Below are 12,398 nucleotides of genomic sequence, written 5' to 3'. Positions count from 1 at the left end.
TACATCACAGTAAACATGGGACTGTGGTATAGACATCACAGGAGACACTGGAGCTGCAGCGCTGACATCACAGGAGATATGGGGCTGTAGCATAGACCTCACAGAAGACATGGGGCTGCAGTATAGACATCACAGGAGATGTAGGGGCTGCGGTATAGCCATCACAGGAGATGCAGGGGCTGCGGTATAGCCATCACAGGAGATGCAGGGGCTGCGGTATAGCCATCACAGGAGATGTAGGGGCTGCGGTATAGCCATCACAGGAGATGCAGGGGCTGCGGTATAGCCATCACAGGAGATGCAGGGGCTGCGGTATAGCCATCACAGGAGATGCAGGGGCTGTGGTACAGCCATCACTGGAGACGCAGGGGCTGCAGTATAGCCATCACAGGAGATGTAGGGGCTGCTGTATAGCCATCACAGGAGATACGGGGCTGTGGTATAGACATCACAGGAGACTCAGGGGCTCTGGTATAGACATCACAGGAGTTGCCGCAGCTGCAGCCTAGACATCAGAGGAGATGCTGAGGTTGAGGCATAAACATCACAGGAGATGCAGAGGCTGTGGTATAGACATCACAACAGATGCAGGGGCTGCAGTATAGCCATCACAGGAGATGCAGGGGCTGCAGTATAGCCATCACAGGAGACGCAACGGCTGTGGTATAGACATCACAGGAGACGCAGGGGCTGCTGTACAGCCATCACAGGAGATGCAAGGGCTGGGGTATAGTCATCACAGGAGACATTGGAGCTGCGGCGCAGACATCACAGGAGATATGGGGCTGTAGCATAGACCTCACAGGAGACATGGGACTGCAGTATAGACATCACAGGAGATGCAACTGCTGTGGTATAGCCATCACAGGAGACACAGGGGCTGCGATATAGCCATCACAGGAGATGCAGGGGCTGTGGTACAGCCATCACTGGAGATGCAGGGACTGCAGTATAGCCATCACAGGAGATGCAGAGGCTGCGGTATAGCCATCACAGGAGATGCAGGGGCTGTGGTACAGCCATCACTGAAGACGCAAGGGCTGCAGTATAGCCATCACAGGAGATGCAGGGGCTGCGGTATAGACATCACAGGAGGCGCAACGGCTGTGGTACAGCCATCACTGGAGACGCAAGGGCTGCAGTATAGCCATCACAGGAGATGCAGAGGCTGCGGTATAGCCATCACAGGAGATGCAGGGGCTGTGGTACAGCCATCACTGGAGACGCAAGGGCTGCAGTATAGCCATCACAGGAGATGCAGGGGCTGCGGTATAGACATCACAGGAGATGCAACGGCTGTGGTATAGACATCACAGGAGATGCAGGGGCTGCAGTATAGCCATCACAGGAGATGCAGGGGCTGCGGTACAGCCATCACAGGAGATGCAGGGGCTGTGGTACAGTCATCACTGGAGACGCGGGGGCTGCAGTATATCCATCACAGGAGATGCGGGGCTGCAGTGTAGCCATCACAGGAGATACGGGGCTGCAGTATAGACATCACAGGAGACGCAGGGGCTGTGGTATAGACATCACAGGAGACGCAGGGGCTGCGGTATAGCCATCACAGGAGATACAGGGGCTGCGGTACAGCCATCACAGGAGATGCAGGGGCTGCGATACAGCCATCACTGTAGACGCAAGGGCTGCGGTTTAGTGATCACAGGAGACACTGGAGCTGCGGTGCAGACATCACAGGAGATATGGGGCTGTAGCATAGACCTCAAGGAGACATGACGCTGCTGTATACACATTACAGGAGATACGGGGCTGCAGTATAGGCTTCACAGGAGATGCAACTGCTGTGGCATAGACATCACAGGAGACGCAGGGGCTGCGGTATAGCCATCACAGGAGATGCAGGGGCTGCGGTATAGCCATCACAGGAGATGTAGGGGCTGCGGTATAGCTATCACAGGAGATACGGGGCTGCAGTATAGACATCACAGGAGACGCAATGGCTGTGGTATAGACATCACAGGAGACGCAGGGGCTGCAGTATAGCCATCACAGAAGACATGGGGCTGCGGAATATACATCACAGGAGACATGGGGCTGTAGCATAGACCTCAAGGAGACATGACGCTGCTGTATACACATTACAGGAGATACGGGGCTGCAGTATAGGCATCACAGGAGATGCAACTGCTGTGGCATAGACATCACAGGAGACGCAGGGGCTGCGGTATAGCCATCACAGGAGATGCAGGGGCTGCGGTATAGCCATCACAGGAGATGCAGGGGCTGTGGTACAGCCATCACTGGAGACGCAGGGGCTGCAGTATAGCCAAGAGATGCAGGGGCTGCGGTATAGCCATCACAGGAGATGTAGGGGCAGCGGTACAGCCATCACTGGAGACGCAGGGGCTGCAGTATAGACATCACAGGAGACGCAATGGCTGTGGTATAGCCATCACTGGAGACGCAGGGGCTGCGGTATAGCCATCACAGGAGATGCAGGGGCTGTGGTGCAGCCATCACTGGAGACGCAGGGGCTGCAATATAGCTATCACAGGAGATGCAGGGGCTGCAGTATAGCCATCACAGGAGATGCAGGGGCTGCGGTATAGCTATCACAGGAGATATAGGGGCTGCGGTATAGCCATCACAGGAGATGCATGGGCTGCGGTACAGCCATCACTGGAGACACAAGGGCTGCAGTATAGCCATCACAGGAGATGCTGGGGCTGCGATTTGCCAACACAGGAGATGCAGGGACTGCGGTATAGGCGTCACAGGAGACACAGGGGCTGCGATATAGCCATCACATGAGATGCAGGGGCTGCGGTATAGCCATCACAGGAGATGCAGGGGCTGCGGTATAGCCATCACAAGAGATGCAGGGGCTGCGGTGTAGCCATCACAGGAGACACTGTTGCTGTCTTCGTCCATGGGACGGAAGTGCAACATGCGCCAACCCCACCCACAGTGTATGTACTGGAACTGGCTAGTTCAGGACTAATATTTCATTGCACGCGCTGCAGCGTTCAGGTGTGAATGCTGCGTGCGCGAGCTCGCACAGCAGGAAGAAATTAAAGTGCCGACAGATGTCAAAACGCAACTGCCAGCCCGAGCACTGCGGTCCCCAGGGATCTGCCCAGGGGCCGGAGAAAAGGTCACCGCGGGCCAGAGGTTCCCCACCCCTGCTTTACATTTACAGACTTATAGTTTAAGACCGAACAACCCCTGTAAGGAGTTTTTTTAGTGTTTTTTTTTTTTTACACTTCAGGTTTTAAAAAACACCTGGTGCAGAAAATGAAGTGCATGTCATGTCATTAAAGCGATCCTGATGGAAATATCCCAAAACTAGCCACTGTCCAATCAAACAGCTGCAAAAAATGCTTCATGAAAAACTGTTCCAAAGCTCTTCAAAACCTCAAAAAACTATTTCCTGAAGCAGTTTCCACTTGAAATACTCATTTTTGACCACCTCAAAAGACTCCATCTGCACATTGCCTTAGAAATACATGCCCTGTATAGGATGCCAAGTAGGGTTTTTTATTCAGACTGAGTTTTTTGGAAGTGGAAAAATCTGACGAGTTTTTCAAGGGAAATATACCTCAGGAACTGCTGTTCTTTTTTATTGCTTCTAGAAACTTTTTTTTTCTCCTGAAGGGTTTTTTAAGAGGTTTTAATTAGGTTTTTGAAACTTTTTTTCCCACACTGTTTTGCAGTCTATTGAATTCACAGTTTTAAAGGTCTTGTCCGGGATTTTTATATTGATGGCCTATTCTTAGGGTATGTCTTCAATCTGATAGGTGGGGGTGCGACATTGGGCTCCACCGTCGATCAACTGTTCCTGGTGCCGGCAGCTGTCGGAGTTGCTAAGTTGCGACACAGGTCTGTCAACAGAATAGTGGCCACGGCTGGGTATTACAGATCCACCCACTATTTGAAACAGTAGGAGGGTGGATGTGTAATACCTGGTCGTTGTCCCTTGTTCAGTTGATGGAGCTATGCTGTGCCGCACCGCAACTTAGCACATCCAGCCGGCACCAAGAATGGGTAATGGGTGGAGTAGCCGGGTGTCACACCCCCACTGATCAGATATTAGTGACCTATCCTAAGGAAAGGCCATCAATAGAAAAGTGCCGGACAACCCCTTTAAGTTTGGATAGGAATCTGCCTCAAAATAACAGGTCACTTCTTTTTTTCTGTTACTACCTTTTCAAAAACTCATCAGAAAAACTCTCAAAACATTTTCTCTGTTAAAAAGAAATGAATATGGTGTATTCAAAGAGTATATGAAGTGGTTTTTTATGTGCATTTTAGGGCAGATCCCTTTTAAAATGCTCCTAAAAAACTCAGTGTGAACATACAGTACAGACCAAAAGTTTGGACACACCATCTCATTTAAAGATTTTTCTGTATTTTCTTGACTATGAAAATTGTGCATTCACACTGAAGGCATCAAAACTATGAATTAACACATGTGGAATTATATACTTAACAAAAAAGTGTGAAACAACTGAAAATATGTCTTATATTCTAGGTTCTTCAAAGTAGCCACCATTTGCTTTGATGACTGCTTTGCACACTCTTGGGATTCTCTTGATGAGCTTCAAGAGGTAGTCACCGGAAATGGTCTTCCAACAATCTTGAAGGATTTCCCAGAGATGCTTAGCACTTGTTGGCCCTTTTTCCTTCACTCTGCGGTCCAGCTCACCCCAAACCATCTCGATTGAGTTCAGGTCTGGCGACGGTGGAGGCCAGGTCATCTTGCGTAGCATCCCATCACTCTCCTTCTTTGTCAAATAGCCTTTACACAGCCTGGAGGTGTGTTTGCGGTCATTGTCCTGTTGAAAAATAAATGATGGTCCAATTAAACGCAAACCGGATGGAATAGCATGCCGCTGCAAGATGCTGTGGTAGCCATGCTGGTTCAGTATGCCTTCAATTTTGAATAAATCCCCAACAGTGTCACCAGCTAAGCACCTCCACACCATCCTTTCACCTTTTCTGCGTCACACAAAGACACGGTGGTTGGAACCAAAGATCTCAAATTTGGACTCATCAGAGCAAAGCACAGATTTCCACTGGTCTAATGTCCATTCCTTGTGTTCTTTAGCCCAAACAAGTCTCTTCTGCTTGTTGCCTGTCCTTAGCAGTGGTTTCCTAGCAGCTATTTTACCATGAAGGCCGGCTGCACAAAGTCTCCTCTTAACAGTTGTTGAAGAGATGTGTCTGCTGCTAGAACTCTGTGTGGCATTGACCTGGTCTCTAATCTGAGCTGCTGTTAACCTGCGATTTCTGAGGCTGGTGACTCGGATAAACTTATCCTCAGAAGCAGAGGTGACTCTTGATCTTCCTTTCCTGGGGCGGTCCTCATGTGAGCCAGTTTTTTTGTAGCGCTTGATGGTTTTTGCAACTGCACTTGGGGACACTTTCAAAGTTTTCCCAATTTTTCGGACTGACTGACCTTCATTTCTTAAAGTAATGATGACCACTCGTTTTTCTTTACTTAGCTGCTTTTTTCTTGCCATAATACAAATTCTAACAGTCTATTCAGTAGGACTATCAGCTGTGTATCCACCAGACTTCTGCACAACATAACTGATGGTTCCAACCCCATTTATAAGGCAAGAAATCCCACTTATTAAATGTGACAGGGCACACCTGTGAAGTGAAAACCATTTCCGATGACTACCTCTTGAAGCTCATCAAGAGAATGCCAAGAGTGTGCAAAGAAGTCATCAAAGCAAAAGGTGGCTACTTTGAAGAACCTAGAATATAAGACATATTTTCAGTTGTTTCACACTTTTTTGTTAAGTATATAATTCCACATGTGTTAATTCATAGTTTTGATGCCTTCAGTGTGAATGTACAATTTTCATAGTCATGAAAATACAGAAAAATCTTTAAATGAGAAGGTGTGTCCAAACTTTTGGTCTGTACTGTATTCTCAGTGAGTTTTCTTGATAATCTGCTCTCCCCATCTGCCACTCTTCTTCTATCTCTAAGTTCCTCTCTAGACACTTCACAGCTTACGAACTCTTGTACAATTGTAGACAGGGATACCCTGGACATGATCTTCTTTTGATTTTGCTCAGTATATGATTTTACTAACTCCTCTCTTAGGTTTATATTTTGACTCAGATCTTTCTTTTACTCCCTATATCCAATCACCCACCTTTTCATGTCACCTGCACCTCAAAAACATTGCAAGAATTTGACCTTTTCTTACTTTTGACTCTGAAAAAACTCTTACTGACATTCTTATTCATTTTCATCTGTACTACTGCAACTCTCTACTAGTCAGTCTCACTCTTACTAAACTCTCCCCTCTCTAATCTACTGTGAATGCTGCAACCAGGGTCTTGTTTCTGTCCAGCCAATACACCGATGCCTCCACCCTGTGCCAGTCATTGCACAGGTTACCCTTCCACTACAGAGTACAATATGAACCCATCTCTCACCCAAAAAGCTCTCCATAGATCTACACCACCATACATTTCCGCCCTCATCTCTGTCTACCACCCTACCGATGCTCTCTGTTCCACTAATGACCTTAGATTGGCATCTTCTATAACCCAATCCTCCCACTTCAAGACTTCTCACACGCTGCACCATTCTCTGAAATGCTCCACCCAGAAAATTCACGGCTTTAAGTGTGCTCTAAAATTTCATTTCTGTAGACTGGTCTATCACCTCCCCTTACTAATCTAACTATTTCCTTTTCTCACTTTAAACTTTTCTTCAGAATTTTGCACCCTTTTCTGTTTCCTCAACCTCCATGCACTCAATAGCACTTTGTATCTGGACTTGTACAGATACTGGCTGATGAATGGTTCATGCAGCTTTATTTGAATACCCCTATTCATTATATTGATGGCTGGGCCTTCATTATAAGAAATATACTGTACGAGTATTTTTTTAGCTTTTGTGTCACCCCTATTTCCTTATAGATTGTAAGCTTTCAAGAAAGGCCCTCACTCCACTTGTTGACATATGTGTTATTGTATAATGTCTTATTTTGTTTGTACATATCCCCTCTGAATTATAAACTGCTGTAGAATTAAAATGTATTACTATTAGAGCATATAGACTTCATACATATATTGTCCTTGGTTGGATTGAAATCAGGTCACTGGTTCTTCCATGTAACTTTGATAACTACTGAGCCGCACTGCTGCCTTTTTTTGTCCAGGATCTGAGTAAAAGGTCTCCTTTTTATCCCAGAAACAGGACCACTGTTGTCAATAGCTGTGTCTGGTATTGCAGCTCATCCCCATTCATGTACAAGAATCGCGCAGTTCTTGGGAAAATCACATCCTTTTTTTTATCATAGACAAATCAATTAAGTGAACTCAGAGAAATAGTGAGAAAATATAAACTTCCAGCAAACTGTGCTGGTGTAAATTCGGGATACCTGCTAAACAAACAAACAGCATGAGATTTACCTTATACATCAGTACTGTAACGACGGGCGAGTTTAGTATTGGGACATTATGTCACGCTTGTGGATCGTGGACCCACTGCGCCGTGGACTGGGCAGAGAGCCTGGAGGAACATGACTAAGCATTCACCTGAGTTTTCACTAGAGCCCCTGATGGTGGGGTTAGCATTGGGCCCAGGTGGACGCCAAATGTTACTCCAAGACAGACAGATCCTGATACTGGCAGCGTGGGATTCGATACAGATACCGCAGAAGCGGTTTCAAGGTTTAGGTCCTGTGGGTGCGATTACACATTCAGGTTCTGGTACCAACGAAGAGGTTTCGGGTTCAGATACTGCCGGAGCGGTTTCGGATTCAGGTAAAGCCATAGCAGTTTCGGGTTCATGTACCGCCGACGCAGGTTCATGCACCGTCGGAGCGATTTTGGATTCAGGTATCGCCGGAGCGGTTTCGCATATAGGTACCACTGGAGTGGTTTCGGGTTCAGGTACCGCCGGAACGGTTTCTGGTTCAGGTGCTGCCCAGACAGGATGGGAACAGGAAAGCAGAACTGGTACTGTTACCAGATTAGCTGGAGTGGTACAGGGACCTGATCACTAGCTATCAGCTTGCAATCTGACTAACAACAATGGTTGCTCAGGCACCTCCCTACAGGTGGAGGTGCCTTAAGTCCAAAGTGTCTCCCAGCTATTGGCTGGAGACACATAGGATTGAGCACACAGAGACCGGCAGTGCACGTGCACACGCCCTAAGCTGGCCGCCAGGGAGCAGCATGGTGTGCGCTGCAGCTGAGACGCAGGGGACACAACAGGGCAGCCAGGGTGGTGAGTCGTCGTCTCGGCGTCCATGCCGGGGAAGAGGCACAGAGGCATGTAGGGATGCCGGCATTACACATTAAAGTGATACTCTCTTTAAGTAATCGGAGAGTCTTATCTCTCAACGATTAAAGTATTATCAGATTCTGAGTACAAGATCCTTGACTAACACAGAAAAGAAAATGGATGGAAGAAAGATGAGCTAATTTACGATTGGTAGTGCGAGAATGTGCTCCTGGGAAAAATTCTGGTACAGCAAAATGCCATAAACCAAGCCACTTGTTTATCTGTCATTCCCACAGAGATGGTAATGTAATTACTCCCATAATTATCTTCATTAGTGGTGGGTATTATGTGAACTCCTTCCCTAGTTCTAGCACTATGTTTATTTGTTATTATTTTTCTCTAACCCCGGCTTTCAATTTGCAAAGTCCGTTAAGAATTGCGCGTTTGTTAAACATCTGCGAGGCGCAGAGTTGGCATTCTCTGCACTAAAATGAAGATGGTTGTCTTTCAGTTTAAGAATCCCTGCGCCCATTCACTGACATCTGCCCTTCATTACATGGTTCCCGTGCGACCAAGACGACAGATTGTCTATCCTCTGGAAAAGCTTGGCATAAACGCTCCATCAAAGCAGGTCTCCAAGGATCAGGTGGGTAACAGAAGCTACAGCAGGCAACAGGCACCATGCCAGGCTCTACAAGGTTTGGCAGATGGCATGGAATTGCTGTCTTAGTATGAATAGGTTGCTTCTTAATTACACAGATCTGGGTGTTCATACCCTCACAGGATGAGCTGTATCCCAATGTTTAAATATACCGAATGTAGACAGAACTCTCAGTACAACGATCACATCAGAACCTGATGTAACCAAACGATACCTTAGTAAAGGCTCCATAAACCCCCAAAAGTAATGGAGAACTTGAGCTTGTCTGAGTTCCTGTTGCTTGGCATAGCCGTGCCCATTGTTTTTTGTCTGAGTTCTCCCTGTTGTAATACGTATCAGTCTAACTTTTACCAATACTTCTTACACATTACTTGGTACTAATGCTGTGTCAACGCAAAAACATACAGTGATGCCTTGGTGCTTACAAAGTTGGCGTTCCCTCTGTAAATATTGCCCTGATGAAGACTCGTTGATGTAGGTGCTGTTCAAATTAGCTCCATTGCTTCGTTCATACAAGAACCTTGACCGTTTTAATCGACCCATTTAGAAACGAATCTAAACTTATATCGACAGGCCCCTTTTATTTTGATTAGGTCCAATGGATTTCTTTCAGGTTTGTTTTATCTCCTGGCAAAAATAATGCTGCCATCTACAGTGGAAATCCCGAAAAACCTGAACAAAGTAGTTTTTGTGTAACCAGGGTATTATTGGTAGTAAATGTTTCCTCTAATTATGTTATAACGTAATTTACTGACTGTGTGTAGGCCCATAGCACTGGTGGTCTTGACTGAGTGGATCCTTGTATATAACTGTCCTCAGGGGCCTGTTTAGACGTCAAGCCATAAAGACCACCAGGAATAGGAAATCAAGCAATAGTCTCATTGTTCTAAGTCTATTGTATGATCACTTATTTCTAAAACTGGGCATATAATTTAGATCACTGTCAACTGAAAGAGTGATCAGCCAGCAGCTATTCTTCACCACTCTTCATATACACGCACAATCGGCTTGGATGAGTGTCCATGTGTTCTAACTGGGGAAAAGAGCTAAGCTCCTGCCAGACACCTGTAGTGGCAGCATATGTCTCTTAGGAATAAAAAGATCGGACATGTTGAAATCTAACATGCCTGACCCTTTTTTCCCTAACATATGCTGTTGGAAAGTTGTGGACACCGCAATACAAATTAGATGATTGTCTAGTTTTGCTAAAATTGCCAAGTTTGGGCAACATTCATCTAATGTGTATGTCATCTTAGAAATGCAGGTCAATTTCTCGAGGCACACTTTTTGTCCTTAAGCGAGAAATTGTCAAAACTTTACAATGTCTATAAAATGATGAGTAACTTAATTTGAGTTACAAGAATTTCAATTTGCTATTTATGCCTTAAACTAAAATCAAAGCAGTATTTTTATTACATGACATTAGGGCATCGTGGAAGCTCAGATGGCAGGTTTAAAGCGAAAGCTAAGCTGTGGCGATCACATACAGTACAGACCAAAAGTTTGGACACACCTTCTAATTTAAAGATTTTTGTGTATTTTCTTGACTTTGAAAATTGTACATTCACACTGAAGGCATCAAAACTATGAATCAACACATGTGGAATTATATACTTAACAACAAAGTGTGAAACAACTGAAAATATGTCTTATATTGTAGGTTCTTCAAAGTAGCCACCTTTTGCTTTGATGACTGCTTTGCACACTCTTGGCATTCTCTTCATGAGCTTCAAGAGGTAGTCACCGGAAATGGTTTTCACTTCACAGGTGTGCCCTGTCAGGTTTAATAAGTGGGATTTCTTGCCTTATAAATGGGGTTGAGACCATCAGTTGTGTTGTGCAGAAGTCTGGTGGATACACAGCTGATAGTCCTACTGAATAGACTGTTAGAATTTGTATTATGGCAAGAAAAAAGCAGCTAAGTAAAGAAAAACAAATAGCCATCATTACTTTAAGAAATGAAGGTCAGTCAGTCCGAAAAATTGGGAAAACTTTGAATGTGTCCCCAAGTGCAGTTGCAAAAACCATCAAGCGCTACAAAGAAACTGGCTCACATGAGGACCGCCCCAGGAAAGGAAGACCAAGAGTCACCTCTGCTTCTGAGGATAAGTTTATCCGAGTCACCAGCCTCAGAAATCGCAGGTTAACAGCAGCTCAGATTAGAGACCAGGTCAATGCCACACAGAGTTCTAGCAGCAAACACATCTCTACAACAACTGTTAAGAGGAGACTTTGTGCAGCCGGCCTTCATGGTAAAATAGCTGCTAGGAAACCACTGCCAAGGACAGGCAACAAGCAGAAGAGACTTGTTTGGGCTAAAGAACACAATGAATGGACATTAGACCAGTGGAAATCTGTGCTTTGGTCTGATGAGTCCAAATTTGAGATCTTTGGTTCCAACCACCGTGTCTTTGTGCGACGCAGAAAAGGTGAACGGATTGACTACATGCCTGGTTCCCACCGTGAAGCATGGAGGAGGAGGTGTGATGGTGTGGGGGTGCTTTGCTGATGACACTGTTGGGGAATATTCAAAATTGAAGGCATACTGAACCAGCATGGCTACCACAGCATCTTGCAGCGGCATGCTATTCCATCCGGTTTGCTTTTAGTTGGACCATCATTTATTTTTCAACAGGACAATAACTCCAAACACACCTCCAGGCTGTGTAAGGGCTATTTGACCAAGAAGGAGAGTGATGGGGTGCTACGCCAGATGACCTGGCCTCCACAGTCACCAGACCTGAACCCAATCGAGATGGTTTGGGGTGAGCTGGACCGCAGAGTGAAGGCAAAAGGGCCAACAAGTGCTAAGCATCTCTGGGAACTCCTTCAATATTGTTGGAAGACCATTACCGGTGACTACCTCTTGAAGCTCATCAAGAGAATGCCAAGAGTGTGCAAAGCAGTCATCAAAGCAAAAGGTGGCTACTTTGAAGAACCTAGAATATAAGACATATTTTCAGTTGTTTCACACTTTTTTGTTAAGTATATAATTCCACATGTGTTAATTCATAGTTTTGATGCCTTCAGTGTGAATGTACAATTTTCATAGTCAAGAAAATATAGAAAAATCTTTAAATGAGAAGGTGTGTCCAAACTTTTGGTCTGTACTGTATCTGACAAATCAGTTTGGGGTTGACAACAACACACGCTGCTTTTCAGAACATCCAGTACATACACAATGGGAAGCGTCACAGTGCGCTCTCTGAATCAGTTTATTTTAGAGGGGTTGTCCACAGCTATGATACTGATGACGTTTTCTTAGAATAGATCATAATATAAAATTAGGGGGGTTTGACACCACTATGATCATATCTTACCAGCTCCAGCAGTGGATGGATATAATCAGTATTTGGAAAGGGACACAACCTCTCCTTTTTTGGTGATTTACAATAAAGTTTTACCTTTTTAAAATATGGTTCTTCATGTACAAATTTTTTTCCCTAGGATTATGCATTGTTTAGTGGCCGCTCCGAGTGCAGCAGATCATCTCCTCTGTGTACACTGATTATATCTGGCT

General features: G+C 45.5%; 1 protein-coding gene across 3 annotated transcripts in view; it reads left to right on the top strand.

Moving 5' to 3' along the window:
• Positions 1 to 12,398, top strand: part of CFAP61 (cilia and flagella associated protein 61) — a 423,133-nt gene that overhangs the window by 139,948 nt on the left and 270,787 nt on the right. For 2 of the 3 annotated variants that reach the window (XM_073672462.1, XM_073672461.1), the window contains exon 17: positions 8,729 to 8,863. The exons of the other annotated variant lie outside the window; for it this stretch is intronic. In XM_073672462.1, coding sequence (XP_073528563.1) covers positions 8,729 to 8,863 — 135 coding nt within the window. The remainder of the gene's footprint in view (positions 1 to 8,728; positions 8,864 to 12,398) is intronic. 3 annotated transcript variants of the gene reach the window in all.

This window comes from Phyllobates terribilis, unplaced genomic scaffold, assembly GCF_046119375.1.
Source record: "Phyllobates terribilis strain yellow unplaced genomic scaffold, ASM4611937v1 Scaffold_3__8_contigs__length_932513732, whole genome shotgun sequence".
Lineage (NCBI taxonomy): Eukaryota > Metazoa > Chordata > Amphibia > Anura > Dendrobatidae > Phyllobates > Phyllobates terribilis.
Note: the sequence above shows the minus strand (reverse complement) of the source record. Positions and strands in the feature narration are given on the sequence as shown.